We start from the raw sequence: 19,352 nt of genomic DNA, 5'->3' as shown, positions 1-19,352 counted from the left end.
GCACTACACGGACAACGTACAACGCATTCTCGTTCGACTCGACGTCGATGTAAGGCAGTCGGAACAGAAATCGCTATATGTGTTTCATTTTTTTTTCTCTTTTTTTTCTCGTTTTGATTTTACTTTAGATAACTATGTGTACGTATATATATATATATATATATATTTACATATACAGGGTGCATCACAATATGTGGAACCGACTGCAGAAGTGAACAGGGGGCACAAAAAACAATGAAAAAAGTTCACATATGGACATGAGTCCGATCTGGCTTTCTTTCGAATTTATAGCCACTCTAACATTTCAATAACCCGCAACTGTTCAATGAAATGACTACTTTCGTCGTGTCAAAGAATTTCGCAATTTTCCAAAAATTCCACGTGTATGTTGAATAATACAGATCGAGGATGGCCATTGAGTATGGACCATCTTCTATGAAGATAGGCAGTTATGGATTTAAAACGAAAAATGGCTATAAATTTGAAACAAGGTCAGATAAAACATATGTTGATATGAACCTTTCTCATTGTTTTTATGCCTTCTGTCCACTCTTCAAGTAGGTCCCATATGATATACTTTGTATATAGAAGGTTTTTTCTTATTTTAACACTTAGCCAACCGAATAGGGAGATCTCCCTTTTTGACTTTAGCAACGTGTTTTCTGTTTCTTTTTTTTTTTTTTTTTGTTATTATCAGTTATTATTGGAATTGTTCCCAATTAATTGCGCCACTTTTTCAACTTTTATAAAGTACGGTATATAATAAAATACACCAATTTAGTGGTGTTAAAATTAATTAACAAGTTACACTATCAATTACAACTAAATAAAGTTATAATCAAACGATACTACGCTGCAAAAAAATATTAAAATGCATTATAAATCTTTAATTTCACGCTCAACTCGTGTTATCTTTAATGTTTTTAATTTCATCTATATTTTTTTATACTTTTAATATATACTTTTAATTTAATATTTTATATAAACAATGTGTGAAATAAATAATTTTTAAATAAATCTTTACCGCGAAATATAATTAACCATTTAAATAACTTTTGGACTTCCGTGTGAAATAAATAATTTTTAAATAAATCCTTACCGCGAAATATAACTAACCATTTAAATAACTTTTAGACTTCTGTGTTTTTTAAGTAGTGAATATTAGTCCTCGATACTTGGAAAAATGCGCGGTGGACAGCGTATAGGTTGGCTTATCCGAACGCGGTGGAAACGTATAGCTCGCTGCGGCGCGCGCGGTTGGCTGAGTGTTAAATGTGTTCGTATGTGTTCGTGTTCGTGTGTGTTCGTGTTCGTGTGTGTGTGTTATTTCCAATTGTTTATTTGTTCCACAAATTCAATTCGAATATTAACGGACGTAAATCCAATGATTACAGCCTTGCCCTTGTTCTTATCATAGGAAATTTCATCGAGTGCCTCTAGAACGTTCTTTCATGTTGATTCTTTTCTAACACGGTTACTAAATCAACATATATGTACTACTGCTATTTCTATTTGTTCGATAATTCCTCTTTTTTTTTTTTTTAGAAAATATTTTCAAAAATATCAAATCTGACAAGATGCCAGACACTTGTCGTTCCATGAAAACGGAGCTACAGCTTGCTCCACTCGTGAAAAGTGATTATATAACACGTGCTTCCTAAGATAATTGTTCTTCGATAAAACGAGCATGCTAACTTGATTAGAATGAAAATCGGAAACGCGAATTGTTCCCGGTTTATACTCCTGCTAATCAACTCCAGTTACTTGCATCAGGAGTATGTAAAGGGCAAGGCTGGCCCTAGGTACATCCATGCAATCCTCTACTCATCTGCGTTTTTTTTTCTTCGACTTATTGCCTTTCTTGGACGTGGCGCAAACTAAGGTATTCGTCGCGCTCCTTTCAGCTGTCTCACGACCCGAATACTCTCCTTCGACGTTCGTGAGCACCACATTTGGATTCAACTCGTCCAAAGAAGTCGAACGTTCAGGCACGATCTGCTGCTCTGAATCGCTCCTCTTCTCTGGCTCGGTATCTCTTTCAGGTTCCGAGGAATCTTCTTTCGCAAATGTTGCACCTACCAACGGTCCATCGACATTCCACTTGTTTGAATCGTTTGAAACTTTTTCATCGATCTCGCTTACAGCTTCTAATTTGGAAACTTTCTCGGATGAGATGCTTTCACTTGCAGGTGAGTTTGTCTCGTGCTCATTTTCAATTTCCGACAAATTGGTCGGTAGATGCAACTTTTTGTGAATTTTCTGTTCACCAATTTTCTTTCTCGTAGTAGACTCGCTTTCTGTGGTGGAAACAGATCTTTTTTTAACGGTGAAACTCTCAGATCCTTCTGTTGCATGTACAAATGATTCTTCCACGGTTGTTTCCTTAACAGTTTCTTTCAATTGATTCACCATCGTCGAGGATGAATCAGTCAAAGATTCCTCTTTTCGACTAATTTTCCTTTCTTCATTGCTCGCGTCTTCCGCTATTAGATCGAGGTCAAATTCCTTCTTTGTCTCATTCTCAGCAGAGGAAGTGTTTTTCTTTTTGACGATAGAGCTCCAGGAAATTTCCTCTTCGGGATATAATTCCAAGTCACCCTCTCGAACTTTGTCTACCATCTGAGAACTCGAACTCTTTTTGTCTAAATTCTTCCTCAACGAAGACTCGTGTATCTTCTTCTTCAAAGACTCTATTTTCTCCAAGATAGGCGTGCACGACGAGACTTCGATAGGATTGAACGATCCGGTTTTCAGCTTATCATCTTCGGCTTTATCTTCTCTTCGCGTTTCTGACTCAGCCACGGGAGAATCATTTTTCTTCTTTACTACAGCGCTCCAAGAAAATTCAGGCAACGGCTCTTGCGAGCTTGATTCCTTTGAAACATCTTCGACAGGTTTTACAGGCTCGATGGAAGCTTCGGAAATTTGTACGTTGCTTTCGTTGGTGGCTTTTTTAATCTTCCGATACTTCTTCGCGCGAGTCCCGCTGACCTCGGGTCCAGCGAGGATCTTACATTCAGAAACGGATGTAGTATCGATTAGTACTTTCATCTCAGCTTTCTGCATCGCGTCGATGTCGATTATTTCGATTCCTGCTTGCGATCGTTTAGATGCGACATTTGAAGGAGATGTTTTAGCGGAACGAACCTTAGTTTTTCTTAGTGGACTAACATTTTCAGTAGCCGGGATATCTTTTGTGTTATCAGATTCTTCCAATTCCTCTTTTCTCTCTGTACTCTTATTCTTCCGACTATCACCCGGTTTAAAGATTACAGTCACATCAGCATCCGATGTGTCGCTTTCGATCACCACGATATCCTTTGTCTTCTTAGCATTCTTAGATGCCAACGCCGATTCTGCTGTAATCTCCTGAGATCTCCTCGTGCTTCTTTCACGCGCATCCTCAGGTCTTTCAGATGGTACATCATCGACGTCCGAATAGTGTACGTGTACCATATCGTCGTCAGACGATGAAGATTTAATCCTTGTCGTGGTCGATTCACTATCGCTGGCTTTACTAATTTCAAATTTCGAATCTTCTTTGCAAATTTTGTCAGATGTTTCTAATAGTTCAGAAGCATGTATGTACTCTATATCGTCATCAGATATCGTAGTCTTGCTGTTCTTCCTCTGCATAATAGGTGAAGAACCTGCGCAACTTATCACGTCCACGCATTTATCGCTGTCGATGCATTCAGCCTGTTGTAATTGAGCGATCTCGGAGCTTTGGATATGTTCAATGTCTTCGTCGGACTGAATCGAAGTACCATTGTTGGAAGGTGTATCTACGATGTGATATTCACTGGAACTGAATTCGTCGTTCGAGTCCGATGTCGATGACTTATATTTATCGGTTTCTTTAGTCAATACATCCGCACTTACAGTCGGCTTGAAATCTTCTTTCTTACCGGTTTCTTCGATTACAACATCCATTTCTGTGGTCGGTTCTACCTGCTTCAACGAACTTTTGCTTTCTGCAAGAACTTCAACTTTTTCTTTGTAACTCTGAGCCGTGGAAGACTTTGATTTGTCTTTACATTTACCAATTACAGTTTCTTTCAAATACTCTCTGCTTTTACTTTCAGAACTTTTACTGTCCGTATCTTCGATCACGCTTTTTCCGCATCCTTCCTTCTGGATGCAATCATCCCCAGGATCGTCGCAAGTAATGTCTTCAATAATGATGCTATCTCCGTGTTCTTTTAGAATATACTTCCTAGTCTCGGTTCGTTTACTAGGACATACAGAGGACCCGATCTTCTCCGACTTCTTCGCAACCTTTTCAAACTCGCAAATTTTTTTACTCTCAGTTTTACAATGCACCGACGTATGCTTTTTTTCATGAGCTACCTTATTTTCCATCAAAACTACATTACCCTCATCATAGTTGACTACGTATTGTGCCTCGGATACGTTCCTCTCGTGAGCCCCTCTGTCTTCCCTTTTATCAACTTTCCTGCACCAAGCAGCTTCCTTTGCCTGGGTCATAGGACTGCTGGGGATTTCACCCTGTTCTACGCACAGACTCAGGCTGGTCGGTACATCGCGGAAGGCTTCTTCTTTCTCGAAGTCAATAGTAGAGTTCCCAGGGTTCTTAATAGAAGCAATCTCGACGCACAACGTTTTTCTCTCCTTCACCTCACAGATGTTCTCGTCCGGCACGCTGTCGATCGCAGGCTCGCCAGCTGAGCGCATTTCCGCGCAGATCTCGGTGAGACCGCGCAGAGTTTGACTCTCCGGCTCGAAATCGCCGAGAGAAGCCGGACCTTCTTCGGCGCACACGCTCCTAGGTGGTTCCGGCACGTGGCTCTCCTCTGCGAAATCGGTCTCCTGACTAGAGTTAATGTCCTCCTTATCGGCCGATACAGTAATCACGGTGCCCAGAGGGTTGACGACTTTAGTTACCGGTTGACCCACCCTCTCAAATACCGATCGCCTCCCTAGTAACAGAAAAAGCCGTTGGCAGGTATCAATATCGAGTCACAATATCTCCCTTGTTTGTTTTTCTGTTTGGCCTTTTTTATGAGATGCATCGCCTGAGGTATAATGAGGTATTACTGTTCTCGATACGGCTCGGCAATGGAGAGAGATTTTAAGTGACATTACCGAATACTAATTCAAATGTTGCATCATGAGGAAATACAGAGTTACGAGAACGGGGTACGTGAAAGATAAAGAGAGAAAGAGAGAAAATAAAAGAGTAATTAATCTTGACTTCTAATGTAAAGCTGATATATATATATACTCGATCCGAGTCGTCACACTGCACACCACAAAAACACAAACTTCACGTCACAATATACGTGTCGAGATCGAATGATACATTATAAAGAGAACAAGTTAGAACAGTTGCTTTCAACCTATGTAATTTCTTTGGTGTTCATCGGTACTTCAAAAAGAAAAAGATTCTTATAGGATTAGTAACTGCGACTGCCCGCAGCTATTCGCAACTATTTACCTCGACTTAAAGGGTAGACGTTGATAAAATGTATCGTTGTTAGTGATTAGATGTAGTATCGATAAAGGGGAGGGGAGGGGGGAAACGGAGATACCTGCCTCTGGCCAGTTCTGTATCCACACAAACTTACAATCTAACAATCATCCGTCACCAAATGCAGAAAGCACGAGTATCGTATCCGTATTTAAAAGTACGTGCTTGGAAAAATTATCAAATACTCCCACAAATTCAAATTACAAGTTTCTAGAATAAAGTAAAACGTGATCTATATTTTGCGTTTTACAATTTTTCCCATCAAGACGTAATTGAAATCAGTGATGATCGTTTAAACAGATGAAATTTATTTAGTCACGTTGGAATTAACTTTACTGCATTTAGCAGGAAGATCTTCACGATTGTAAGAACCGTAAATTCAAGAATCTATTAAAATCGCGTATTTGAGGCACTCAGAAATATAAGTTTCCAAATATGCAAATCATATAAAATGCTTTCGTTCTTCTTACTAATCACAACAATGTATAGAAATTTTACGAAATATCGGCAATTGGGATATATCAGGATTCGTGATATTCTACTTCAAAGCAAAGCATCGCAAGTTCCATGTAATGATTACTTACCTGGAGCACGGTGTGGTGCGATCGATGTTTCTAGCATAGCTTCTGCCAAATCTTCTCTCAATTGATTTTCACCACCGCCAACACCAGCATTTTCACTATCTAAGGGATCACCATACGCTTCCATAAATCTTGGAGACTGCTCATAACTGCCTAAACAACAAAAGGAATCCACATGATCGTGCAGTACAAATATTAAATGAATTGAATACAAATTTAATCTTAACAACAAAAATAAATATGCTAATATTTAATAAATAATATAAACTTACTTCCTGATCCATCAATGACCACAGGTACCAATGATCTGGATGCAGCATGCGGCATATTGACTGGATTTGATCTCGCAGGACGAGATCCACCGGTTACTCCAATTTCAACAGCCTCTGCTTCGACAAGATTCACAGTAGCTCTACATTAATAAAATTTTATTGTAATGATGTTACAATCTTAAAAACAATGTTACATATGTTACATTTCTAGAAAACTAACCCACTAGTTGCATTATAGGTTTTAAAAACAAACTGAGGTCCCATCCAAAGTCGCCTATGTGGACCAGCGTGTGTTACAATTTCTACTTGACTTAACCAACGATCCTCCGCTAAATCGTCATCTTGACTGTCTTTCGGTATAACATTGACATTTAGTAAAGGGCTAGACGTTGGCAAAGGTGGTACAATCTCTAAAGAATTCGGAGATCTTAGAAGAGGCCATTGACCTTTGGCTTCGACCTCTAATTCTATCATCGTATCGTCACATACTTTTTCTTTTGGTATACCTAAAATGTGTCATTAAATAGTACTTATATATTATAATAAATATATATTGATATTAATCCTGACTTAAATTAATATTTTATTCACCTGCAGCTGGTTTGGGTTCTAAATCATATTGTATCATATTTCCGTGACACGCCATAATAAACAAAGAATCAACTGCTCTCTTCATAACTTTTGCAGTAGATTCCCTTTGCGCATACATCCAAGCTCTTGGAGGTGCAAAACAAGCACATATTTTTAATGGTAATGTTCCACTATCGTCCGAATGCAATCGTTGTCGTTGCTGTGGCCTGCTATATAATATACGACAAATAAATTTACCCAATAATAGTAAATTCCGTAGATAATTAATAATTACCTTTGTTGAACTTGACTGTTTATATGACTTAATGAAGATGGTTGTCGTATCTGTGCCAGAGGATGTAGTACAGTTGGATGAGGGTACGGAGGGAGTCTTGGATTAGAATATGGATACACTGATAAAGGCAACTCTGTATGAGATACAGGAGAATGAGATCTGGTGCCGTCGTCCATTAAACCTGCACTTCTATGAAATCTTGAAAGTCTATTTACAACATGAGGTGTGGAATGAGTTCGTATTCCTACTGGTCCACCATAAGGTGCAACAGGAAACACATGAGTAGTGCCCCGCACAGTTGATATCGCAGCCCATCGAGTATCACTCGAAAAAGTCATATCCTATTATAATAAAACACGAATCTTTAAAATACATAAAGTCTTAAAAGCACAGACATTAAAATTTGATTTAAAGAGATATGTACCTGCACTTTCGCAGTAGTATCTCCACGATGTAGAATATACAAATGATGTACTGCTGCCAAAGTGGGACCACCTGGATGTGGCTGAATTCTAAATACATGAAAATCATGCCCCCTTTTGTCAGCGGTCATTAGCAATGCACCACTTAAATCAAAAGTCATAGCAACGATTGCATCACTATGGGCAGTAAAATGGGCAACGACAGTCTCTATATTCGCATCGTCTAATTCTTTCTCCTCTTTTGCTGCTTGGAGATCTAATATCGTAATCACTCCTGGTTGAGTTACGTCACTGCTGGTATTATTAATGACTACTGGTGACACTGAATTGCCAGTTAAACTGGATGCAACTGTTTCCCCCAAACCACGCAATCCTTTCCCTAAAGATTTTGCCGCGTATAGAACAGTTGCTGTATAACTTTGAACTCCTTCACTTTCGCAACCACCGCTACTTCTTTTTGCTGGTAGTAACTTTTTTTCACTAAAAATATTTTCTATTATAACAAAACGTAATTGACTTTAAATAACTGCTAAGATTTTATAATTGTGGGGATTTTTACCTGTAAGCAAGCCATCTTGTGCCTAAAGTAACAGGATTTGGATTTGGACCAGGACTGGCATAGCAAGTAGTAACTGTTAATACATCTTCCAATGTTCGAGCATCGAACACCGCGATCTTTTCTAAAAATGTTACTACTACGGATCGTTTATTTACCAATATGTCACAAACAGGATTTTTAAATTTTATGCTTTTAGCTTGTTCCCCAGTTTTTAATGAAATGAAACTAATGTTGCAAAATTGTGGTCCAGGTCCAGCTGAATCACATATTGCTACCATTGGCCGTTTCAATTCAAACAAATCAACATGTTCATCATCAGTCTTTGGATTTGGTAAAATTCTCAGAGTACGAACAATACCTTGTCGCCATGATAACACTTCAGTTCCTTCTCCGGTTGCTGCTATCAACCATACCTATATTAAATAATATTTGTTACTTTGACTTTACAATATCACTTTTAAAACAAAATTATAATATAAGATACAACATTATATTCTATAATAATTATGAGTCTTCTAAACAAAGTTTAAAGCATAAATGCTCAACTTAAATATATGAATTCTTTTATATGATCAAACTTCAAATATCATATTATTATCTCTGCAAACTACATGTACCTTGTTATTTTGATAATGAATGTGCTTGTTTACATATTATGCCTCCTAGATAAAATAAGATTCAAGTCATTCATAAACACAGACACAGTTTTAAAGCTACTACACAAGAACAGTGTTCTATAATTAGAAACTTGATAAATCTATAAAGACCCCTCATGCTCAGTATCTAATATGTACACTTAACTAAAATCATATTTCAATTGATACATATTCATACATGTTCTTTGAAGAATATTTCCTACTTTAAGACTGTCTAAATTGCGTATAACCTTTAAAAAACATCAAAGACATTGCAAAAAATTATTTTAATACACAATATTTTGCACAAGTAATGTAAATACTCAAAAGACAAGTGAACAAGATCAAACCTGAACTCCAGTTGTATAGCCGAGTACCAATAATAAAGGTGGTGTATTAGAGCCTTCATTGTAGTCTGGATACAGGGTAGGATCATTAATGTCTGCATACTCAAACCTTGCCCATGATATAGACTCTTTGTTCTCAGAATTTGGTGTGCCAGTATAAGCCTATATTTAAACAATGTAATATATATCTTAATAAAAGATCATCAACAGAATATTTTAATGTACCAACCTGTGGAACAATATCATTAATTATTCCTGCAACACTATCTATAATTGAACGATCAACTATTGGCTGAGGTGATACAACTTGTACTCCTTTATGCACACCACGCCTTGGAGAGTCTGCAGACATTTTTTCTTTCCCAAACTGAATATTTTTACCTAACAATAAATACATATAAAGTAATATTAATTACATATTACTGCATCAAAGAATAATTACATAATCATTTATAATATTTAATAAGTCATGAAGAAAAGAAAATTATATTAATATCATTATGGATGAATATATGGAAACAACATTGTACATTTATTTTTATTATATTTATTATTATAAAAATATAATGATCAAACAATTTTTAATAATTTCCACAAACAATAAATGAACTGTAATCTGAATAAACTCGATACTTTGTGTTGTTAAATCTTCTCATTAAAAATTTATTTAAAGTTAACAAAAATCACTATATAACAAGGTCATATTTCAATTATAAATATTTCTGAAGAAACATAATTTAAATTTATGATACATTACGTACATTGTATTAATATAAAACAGAAAAACTTGTAAATTTAAAGACCAAAATATCACATTATATAAACCTAAAACAAGTATTTAAATTAAAAAGTATAGTAATGTACAAAAAATATAGATTAAGAATCTGTATACATTACATATTCATAATTTATTTGCATAAATATCAAATATATGCAACACACATTTCTATTAATAATAATATGAGATATAACAGATAAAAATTAAGCGAAACGACGAAATAAATAATTAATCAAAGATATTGTTATTATTTGTATAAGGAAATTTACGAAATACTATATCTGTATATTTGATAATATAAAAATGAGTAACAGAAAAGTAGTGGGAGAATCTATTTTACTTATTAAAGAATATTACACAATCCAACTACAGCTGTTCGTCGTGTACTCTCAGGGACGATTAGTAAAAAAGAAACACAAATGTCAAAAGACGATGAAACGAAAACTTTCATGATCTCTGTTGCAATAATACGAATATATTAAATTTGAATAAAATAAATGAATACTGACATTAAAATAACGACCCTGACATTTCGTCGAACAAAGGGGTAGAAGGCAGTTTCTCACAACAAAGCTATCTCTCTTTTCCCTACCGCCGTTATTATTTATCTCACAAGCAAATTTTTTCCGTTTCGATCGTTTTTAGATTAACAGCAAATAGAATTTCCGATTTACCTCGCCATAAAATTGTATTTTCATACTGGGAAGCTCGCCATCTCTGAGACGACCTTCTACTGCGTCATTCTGTAAGTGACTGACACAACACAACCAGAAAACGATAGTGATGTCACCCCGCCCGCGAAACGTTAATCTTTTTGTTCGAAATATTCAAGCGCGTCGATGGTGTTCCTTATTGCAAGAGATCGTCAGATCCGCTCTCCGTTTTGACGCGCCGATGAGGTTCTCCCGAAAAGTCGTTCGTTAGAAAGTATCACGTATCATAACTACTGTAACGGTCAGATTCGTTGAAAATACGAAAACAATAATCAGCTGATTCAGATAAGGAAATGGTAGGAAAGGAGGGGAGAATAAGAGAAAAGTGAACTCTAATACTCGTATCTAAAATACATCTAGATGGCGTAATTGATGTTCAAATTTCATTTCATCTGTATTGTTAACGGTAAATGTATATGCAAAATATGTGAATGGATGATTGCGTGTTAATCATATCTTTTGTTTTAATGGAAAAACTATTTAAACTAAAACTACATGGCTCTACATTGATTATAAACAACAGAATTTTTCATAACATCTTTCTCAATCCTAGAATGCAAGAAAAAATGTAAGTTATGAAGATTAACTTAAGAATGTTGAAAAAATTAAAAGGACTATTCTAATAAATAAATTAAATATACATTAATATAAAACGTAAATAATTTTATTTATTATTATAGTGGTAACACTGCACAAGTTTGTATTGTACAACCTGAAATGTTATGCTGCTAAAATATCTGAATATTATAAAATGAAATTATCATCTTTATCACGTTTTATTATTATGTTTTAAAGTGCTGATTAAATATTTAATATAACACAACAAGATGCCATAATGTTAGTGAGGAATATAATATAAAGCTATATATTTTGTGTAACATAAGCTACCATTGAAAGATATTATGAATATATACATATGTATGTATATTATATCAATCGATGCATTACTTTCTACGCGGAGACTGATGCATTCATTAGTGTTTTATCATAGAAATTACTTTACAAGAGCGGTGTTTTTATAAAATTCCATCACTTGATGCTAACGCCACCTAGGAGTACAATACTATTTAAATTGAATCGGTATGTCCACAACAACATACATAATAATTCATAACAGTTTTTATTTAAGGAGTTACAAAAACAAATTTAAACTTCATATTTAATCAAGCCTATAATTTTCAAAAAATTAATAAAAATTTTTTTTGTATACATTTTATTTTATTCTATATTATTGTATTTATTTTATATTATTGTATTCTTAAGAGATATCACTAATTTTAACTGAGCTGTTGAAGTAATTACTTCAAGAAAAACTCTACACTTTTTCTTTTGTATATCCGTGACCTGGAGGTCGCTGTTATGAAGAGAATAGAACTTAGTGAAACAAAAAATTCGAAATAAGGAGAGGTCTATATTGTTGTGCCCTTGAATATAAATTTTGTTTTGGCTTACAAGGTCTAGAAACAAAAGAGCTATAAGTAGATTTCTGTTGCTGTTTCTTGTAGCCTTCAGCTAGAGCTACAAGGTTAACTTTTTGGTAATGTCTATTTTGCTATAAATATATGCTATCATAGCTTTTTCTGTTGTATTGTAACACTGTAAGAGTGAGGATCTGGATCAGCATACACTATACCTGTACTTATACCTATACGTATTTCAATATATTTTCTATTATAAATTCATCCACTCGTTCCTCTATCAGACAACCTCAACACGAGCAATTTTAGCATGTTTATATTGCGTGTTACTTCATAATTATGTCGTTATCTAGCAAACAGAAGTAAAACTTATAGACACGAACATTTTACATGCTATATAATTATGTGACAAAACATAAATTTAAGAGAGAAAAAGATATAAATGTATACAATTTTTAATGGAACATATTTCATTTTTCACTGATTATGTAGATGAATTTAGGAAGCAAAAATTTCAGATACGTATTCTATTTTTTCAAAAATTATTAAACGTAAAAATTATAAGCAATTAAAAATTAAACAATCCGAACGTTTCGGATCATGTACCGAATATACCCGAAGAACATCGTGACGTCACAAGTGTGCGACGGCGCTACACAACTCGCTTTCTTAATTCGCTATACAATACCGCACTGGCGCGCGTACACATTTCAACGCCGCTCAAATATCAGCAAAGTTTTAATTTATTTACTTTGATTCTTGATTTATTAAGTAAATATATGTAACGAAAACATGACCTAATTGTTTCTAGTAATTTAAAGTTTTGTTTTCAGTAGTATTTTTAACCAAAAAGAATGCAATAACCGGAATTAAAATATACATTTCTTAAAATAAAATATAAAGTCAAACAGAGAAAGATTTTTCCACAAGAAAATTTCTTCACGAAAAGGAAAGGAAAGTGAATTTCTACTATCATAAAATAATACGGAAGTAATACATTACACGCGGTCTCGCTATCCATCATTCAAATAGAAAAGAAAAAGAATAGCTTTCCTGCTGTCTCATGATCGATTTAATATGTACAATGATTAAATTTATATCTTTTGACAGGAGCTTCATAATGTAGTAGGATTATCGTGCAACTATTCATGTAGCTCGATAAATCGTGCTACCTTATGAACCATAGTACCGATACACGCAGTTATAATTGCAGAATTTAGAGCAACATTAATATTTCATGTCGGTAGGAAAACGTAGGAAATTCTTACCGCATTATCCTTAGGCTACTAGTATACTGTAATTATCTGTGCGTGTATTTGTGCAGCGAGAAGCCAACTTAATCGGTAGAGTTTGCGTGTTCTCCATGTCACCGATGTCCCCGTGCAATAAATCGGAAAGGAATGGTCCTCCTCCTCCGAGATATTCTGTTACTACAGTTCCTCCCTGCACTTCGTTCGAGACAGATCAAAGGAATAGTAACTTAAGTCCAGTGTTATTAAGAAACAAAATATCTTGATCTTAAAAAAAGTTTAATATACTTCAAACATGATGCGACGAAAAAGGGTACTTTACTCTTTACCCGTGTTCTTCCGATCATTGCAAATTATAATTAATTTTTAAATTCCATTCCGTTCGTGTACTTTAGTGAAATGATTTAAAATCATCGATCATTAAATAGATTTTACTATTAGAGTTTGAGAACTCAAAAATGACTAATTTTTTATAGGGTGGTTTAAAGACTGCGCGAAAGATGGCTAAAAAGACAACACCGGCGGCATTACAAACTGAAATTTCTAATAACGAGGAATGGGAGAAGCTTCTTACAAAACCAGGGTTAATAGGAATGTATAAGTTACCTATTTAAAACTGAGCTTGAATAGAAATTTAAAAAATGTTAGTGTAAAGTTTTTAATAATTTTTCAGTAGTCGACATATATTCAGAATGGAGTGGACCCTGCACAGGAATGGTAAGCACCCTTAAAAAAATCAAAATGGAAATTGGAGGAGATACGTTGAGTTACGCCATGGTAATTTTATAATTGTAAATAATTATAGATGTTAAGTAAATAATTACTGTGTATTACTATAAATATAGGCAATGTGCGATTATATCACGAACTTAGAACGTTTTCAAGGGAAAAGTGAACCAACATGGATGTTCATACACGTAAGTTTAATATACAGGGTGGTTGGTAACTGATGGTACAAGCGGGAAGGGAATGATTCTACGCGAAAAAAGAAGTCGAAAATATAGAATAAAATTTTTTTAATTTTTCCATCGAGACAACGATCTACAGTGAGATCTGTTATAACGAGACGTGATAAAGTGTACGCGTACCGAGCGAAAATTCAAAGTCGATTTTCTCGAAAACAAAGCCTCAAACGAAAAATGTTCATTCTATATTTTCGACTTCTTTTTTCGCGTAGAATCACCCCCTTTCCGCTTGTGCCATCAGTTACCAACCACCCTGTATAATTAAGATAAATTTTAAAGCTACAATAAATGCAATCCTACTAGAATGGTCGGATGGTAAATCTTATATTTGGTGCTGACTGCCCACAATTATTAAAAGTATTAACAATGGAATTGCAACGAGTACAAAATAACGAGGAACACGAGTATGTAAAATACATAATTTTTAGTAAAACAAGTAGCCATTAAAAATTAGCATTGTTGAAATAGAAGTTATTAAAATAAACGTACACGTGTAGGTTTTCTTTAGATGTATCGGAAAGAAGTCCAGAAGAAATAAAACGATTAAAAATTATTGAAGAAACTAGAATAGCTAAAGAAACGGCAAAGAAGGCTCGAAAAGGTTTCGCAAGATCTCTCATAAAAAAGATACAGATATATTACTATAACGATTACCCTGCACGCACATACAAACAGATCATTATTTCTTTATTTATTTTCAATTTTATATAAAGAAAAACCTCTATTGTCCTGGAGTCACATAATGCACGCTTTATTTTTTAATTGGTTATTAGATATATATATAAATGTAACGCTACAATGAAATGTCTAATTTTCATTATTTGTAATAATAAATTTTCGTGTAATTTCTATTTAATATAGAAGCAGAAGCTATAGCACGGTATGAAGCCGAAATGTTGTATCTGACTACTTCACTAAGCAAAGAAACTTGCCTTTTACTTTTTCCGTGGGTTTTTAAGGATGAAGAATGTCATAAAAGAGATAAAAGATCTAGCCCTCCGTACATAGAATTGGTTGAAGAAATACTAATAGGAAATTACACCGTCGAGCAAGAAATACGAAAACGACTCGATGAAGATATTCTATCTACGATGTTTAATGAAGTAATATATTTAATATGTCACTAACAAAAATTATTCAAAAGCAGACTTTCCAAATTAAACAATTTTACAGTCTCATTACGTATTATCACCAAATGCTAAACAACTACTTCTAGATGGGAAATGTATGTTTATGCGATTAAAAGTTAGCGAAACAAAGCCAGAAATTGATATTCATAAATACTTGTTAAATCTTTTATTTGGAGAACCGAAATTACCCAATACGGAAACAATTCTTAATGAAGAATGGTACGTAAATACATAGAACATATAATATTTAAAATTATATGTCTTTCATAATACAATTTGTGGTAAGACAATTCTAAAATTAACTTTCACATTTATCTAAATTTAAGCAACTTCCTTTTTTCCTTTAGTTACGCTGGTCGACATCGCCCTGCGTATATAACAAGCGGAAATGAAATTTTTCCAATCGTATGGACACCACCAAATTGTCGAAATAAGGCAATTGTTTTTCGCACTATTTTTCCAACATATACCAATACTACATATCACGTAAGTTTTAAATTTTAATATATCTAATATAAATATTATGTTACATATTATAATTTTAAAGTATGAAGACAAAACTACGAAGGTACCTATAGTAGTATTCAAATATGACTACATGAGAAAGAATGAGCTAAAAATGGTTTTACAAGAATTTGAAGACGAAGTAGTTAACTTTGGCATTTTTGAATCTGATAAGCCACTAGAAGCAAAACTTATAGCAAAGAATATTACGGAATTTGAATTGAATACAAGAGAAAGAACAGGGTAAGTATTAAGAAAAATTTGAAATTTATAATTAAAAATAAAAATGTAATGTCAATTTTCAGATACGAGATATTTGTATGTGTTGTAAAAAAAGTAGAATGTGAAGCGTTTTTAGGATTTGCAGGTATTGGACCTTATCATGTAAGTGAAAATCTGGAAAAGGGCATAGAGGAATCAAAACAATACTTCCCAGATGTTACTGCTTCCGAAGAAACACAATCAGACGACGAAGAAAAACCGGAAGAGTTAATAGAAAATGCGGAAGAAAACAAGAATGAAACATGAAATATAAGTTACAGGTGTATCTAAATTTGCATCTTATTTGGAATTATAATTTCAATTGTACGTTTCATAAAAAGTGAAGGAATTAATAATGTATAAAAATATTGTTATAAAGCCAACATTTATTTTCCAGCCACCTAAACTTGCTATATGAAAGAATATAGAAATAGACAAACTGTCTAAATATTGCAAGTCAATGTAAGGATATGGTACAATAAATGATGGCAAATAAACAAAATTTATTTTTTATAACCACAGCTACGCCTACGTCCCCTTGCTCTTTCAAACTTTCGACCCTTTGAGCGTACTAATGGTTTTGTATGAGAGTGTGGTACACCAGGTGCAGGTCCAAAGTGTTTCACTGCTTCACGAGCTTTACGACGACCTTGCATTAAAACTGTTCGTTCTCCAATAGGTGTACGTAATGCCAATTGATCAAAAGTGATCAATTCGCCTCCAGCTTTTAATATACGTGCTCTGGCTCTTTCAGTAACACGTAGAGCACAAACCTATAAAAAATTATGAAATTATACATTAATAATTTTTTCAAGCAAATACATAATAGCATTTTATTTATACAAACTCAAAATTAAATTCTGATAATTGTTTCTATTGCTTACTGTAAGTTTAGGAATTTCAAAAATTCTAGCATCATCTGTCACTGTACCAACAATTACTGCAATAGCATTTTCTCGTCCAGGTTTCTTCATAAACCTAACAACACGTGCAAGAGATATGGGAGGACGGTGTATTTTACTCATAAAAAGTCTCTTAAGAACAATCTTATTAAACTTAGAATTTGTACGTCTTGCCAGAAAACGGTAAAGCTATAACAAAAATAAAACCATATACTTCTATATTTTTATTGTATAAAAAGATACTTTGATAAAAAGTCACAATGTTTTATCAGTTTCATTACGAAATTATAAAAAAAAAAAAAACAATACAAACTTTGCATTAAAACGCAATAATATATAATTTCTCAATAAGAAATATGAACTTTTATAAACTTTCTGAGTAACATTGTGTCAGCTAATATAATCGTCTTTTATATAAAGAAAAAAGACGGAATAGGAAAGTTGACTAAATTTTTCTAGCGAACGTTCAAATTGAATCAGACTATAATAGTACTGACACAGAGTGCGGTTCGCAAAAGAAATTTATCTGTTTCAAAACTCACGTGTTTATGACAACAATATAGTATTAGATCAGTTGTAATACACAATTAATTTTCAACAGATGTTACAAGAGTGACGTTAGTTTGTAAATAAAATATAGAATACAAATGGTACAAAATTAAAGGTAATAAAAAATATATATATTTAGAAATGCATATAAAACACTTACTTTGACGAGAAGTCGTAAGTAGACATCTTGCGACTTAGGTTCTGTGCGCCGAACCTTCCGATCGTGTTTATGGTTTATATCGATACCCTGTAAAGAAAATAATTTCTGTTAACTTTCTTTAACATTTTTCAAATTTAACAAAGAACTTTATTTATATCGATTAACACAGATAAATCAAAACTCTATTGATTTTATAAATATAACAATGCCACTGCACCACCCTACCATTTCGATACGCCGGAAAAGAAACGGACGAGCTTATAGACAAATCAGATAGAGACCCGTGTAAACGGATGTCCAAGGGGGCGCTGTTAGAGAATGGAAAATTGGCACGATGAATACTATCTACGTAAAAGCTATGGAGTGAACTACTTAATGTATAAATTTATATTAATTTTTCATCCAAATGAAAGTGGAAATAAACTTAACAATAAACAAATTTATTCATTCTTTACATAAATCTAGGTTAGTAATTTTGATGCGTATATAAATGTATCACTAAATCAGAATTGCCAAGATAAAGAAAAAAAATTATTTAATATAAATTTTAGAAATTACTATATACAATCGTTAAAAAATATATATATAACTTTTTTTAACACATAAATTTTTACATGAAGAAATAAAACAATCATTTTTTAAATATTTAATTTAAGTTACGTACAATATTCAGTAATGTGCTTAGTATATTATACATACATATGTTTGGATACGGTTTAAATTAATGTAAATTAGATTCCTATTTTTCTTAATCTATTTTTTGAAGAAATTAATTTATAATTTTCACTCGATATTATTTATGTAGAAATAAATTAATTTCTAGAAGGAAATGTATGTTTCATTTGGTAAAAGCAGTGAATAAGATAGAAACAAGTTCTATACATTTTCAATTTGATTAACTATAAATACATTTATATATATGTACAACTAGAACAATTTTACATATAGTACAATATATGTATTCAATATATTTACTTAGTATTATCAAAGAAAAATATGATTATATTGCACGTGTAGAATAACAAAAATGGAGAAAATATGTATATAAAAACAGTCTTAATTCTACAGATTAGATAAATCTATAATTTATAAAGACAATTTATAATGAAAACGAACTATTTTTTGAAGCTTTACTCAAAAATCATAAGTATAGTTTGTAGAACCCATATAGTAAAGTCATAAATTAAAATACTAAATGTTAACAATCGATTGATATAGCCCTACTCAGAGCCGGTATTTGGAAATTTTATGTAATATATATATATTCTGTAAAGAATACCAGGTTATGTATATCTAAAATGAATTATTATATAAACTTTTTTTAAATATACTACAAAACAAGAAACAATTCTTACATTGTACGGTCCTGAACAGGGCCCTGGTTCCTTATCTACCCCAATAGGTTTTAAATTCCTGTTTTGATTGTCGGAACATGTAAATTTAACGTTCAGTAGAGTTTGCGATTATTTTTATGATTTCGTCAACTCGTTTTTACCAACTGTACAAAATTTCACCGTCATACTAAATATACATATGTAGTTTCCTTGCAC

General features: G+C 33.3%; 3 protein-coding genes across 11 annotated transcripts; 1 reads left to right on the top strand and 2 right to left on the bottom strand.

Moving 5' to 3' along the window:
• Positions 1-1,141: 1,141 nt before the first annotated feature.
• Positions 1,142-10,754, bottom strand: LOC117231813 (myosin-9-like). 4 transcript variants are annotated; one of them, XM_033490631.1, is made up of 11 exons: positions 10,625-10,754; positions 9,402-9,553; positions 9,176-9,334; positions 8,191-8,603; positions 7,634-8,111; positions 7,210-7,550; positions 6,936-7,144; positions 6,565-6,850; positions 6,345-6,484; positions 6,076-6,225; positions 1,512-4,940 (listed from the first exon to the last, which is right to left on the bottom strand). In XM_033490631.1, exons 2-11 carry the CDS (start codon positions 9,522-9,524, stop codon positions 1,825-1,827), a joined length of 5,415 nt encoding a protein of 1,804 aa, XP_033346522.1. In that variant the 5' UTR covers positions 9,525-9,553; positions 10,625-10,754; the 3' UTR covers positions 1,512-1,824. The 4 variants fall into 4 exon arrangements, with proteins under 4 accessions (XP_033346525.1, XP_033346522.1, XP_033346524.1 ...); XM_033490633.1 differs by having other exon boundaries at positions 6,936-7,141; XM_033490632.1 differs by lacking the exon at positions 10,625-10,754 and adding an exon at positions 10,460-10,550 and having other exon boundaries at positions 1,825-4,940.
• LOC117231828 lies at positions 10,741-16,702 on the top strand. Of its 6 annotated transcripts, none has more exons than XM_033490663.1 (12): positions 10,957-11,231; positions 11,344-11,500; positions 13,808-13,922; positions 14,005-14,108; positions 14,177-14,248; positions 14,600-14,700; positions 14,794-14,897; positions 15,158-15,399; positions 15,470-15,645; positions 15,774-15,912; positions 15,974-16,173; positions 16,236-16,458. In XM_033490663.1, exons 3-12 carry the CDS (start codon positions 13,832-13,834, stop codon positions 16,456-16,458), a joined length of 1,452 nt encoding a protein of 483 aa, XP_033346554.1. In that variant the 5' UTR covers positions 10,957-11,231; positions 11,344-11,500; positions 13,808-13,831. The 6 variants fall into 6 exon arrangements, with proteins under 6 accessions (XP_033346556.1, XP_033346554.1, XP_033346555.1 ...); XM_033490661.1 differs by lacking the exons at positions 10,957-11,231; positions 11,344-11,500 and adding exons at positions 11,655-11,743; positions 13,406-13,644 and having other exon boundaries at positions 16,236-16,702; XM_033490666.1 differs by lacking the exons at positions 10,957-11,231; positions 11,344-11,500 and adding exons at positions 11,655-11,743; positions 13,406-13,644 and having other exon boundaries at positions 14,005-14,048; positions 16,236-16,470.
• Positions 16,558-18,110, bottom strand: LOC117231833 (60S ribosomal protein L18). Its single transcript, XM_033490674.1, has 4 exons — positions 18,028-18,110; positions 17,803-17,889; positions 17,076-17,282; positions 16,558-16,964 (listed from the first exon to the last, which is right to left on the bottom strand). The coding sequence occupies exons 1-4, from the start codon at positions 18,028-18,030 to the stop codon at positions 16,695-16,697; spliced, it is 567 nt and encodes a 188-aa protein (XP_033346565.1). The 5' UTR covers positions 18,031-18,110; the 3' UTR covers positions 16,558-16,694.
• Between the last annotated feature and the right edge of the window lie 1,242 nt (positions 18,111-19,352).

The sequence above is a fragment of the Bombus vosnesenskii genome, unplaced genomic scaffold (genome assembly GCF_011952255.1).
Source record: "Bombus vosnesenskii isolate JDL3184/JDL3185 unplaced genomic scaffold, Bvos_JDL3184-5_v1.1 scf7180000013274, whole genome shotgun sequence".
NCBI lineage: Eukaryota > Metazoa > Arthropoda > Insecta > Hymenoptera > Apidae > Bombus > Bombus vosnesenskii.
Note: the sequence above shows the minus strand (reverse complement) of the source record. Positions and strands in the feature narration are given on the sequence as shown.

Coding starts and splice junctions, on each gene's coding strand:
- LOC117231828 (XM_033490661.1), top strand. Junction 15,400..15,469: donor TATCTACGATGTTTAATGAA/GTAATATATTTA, acceptor ACAATTTTACAG/TCTCATTACGTATTATCACC. Junction 15,913..15,973: donor ATACCAATACTACATATCAC/GTAAGTTTTAAA, acceptor ATAATTTTAAAG/TATGAAGACAAAACTACGAA.
- LOC117231833 (XM_033490674.1), bottom strand. Junction 17,283..17,802: donor ACTTACGACTTCTCGTCAAA/GTAAGTGTTTTA, acceptor TTTTTGTTATAG/CTTTACCGTTTTCTGGCAAG. Junction 16,965..17,075: donor TTGAAATTCCTAAACTTACA/GTAAGCAATAGA, acceptor AATTTTTTATAG/GTTTGTGCTCTACGTGTTAC.
- LOC117231813 (XM_033490631.1), bottom strand. CDS start 9,524: ATGTCTGCAGACTCTCCAAGGCGTGGTGTGCATAAAGGAGTACAAGTT. Junction 7,551..7,633: donor ATACTACTGCGAAAGTGCAG/GTACATATCTCT, acceptor TTATTATAATAG/GATATGACTTTTTCGAGTGA. Junction 6,851..6,935: donor AGAACCCAAACCAGCTGCAG/GTGAATAAAATA, acceptor GACACATTTTAG/GTATACCAAAAGAAAAAGTA.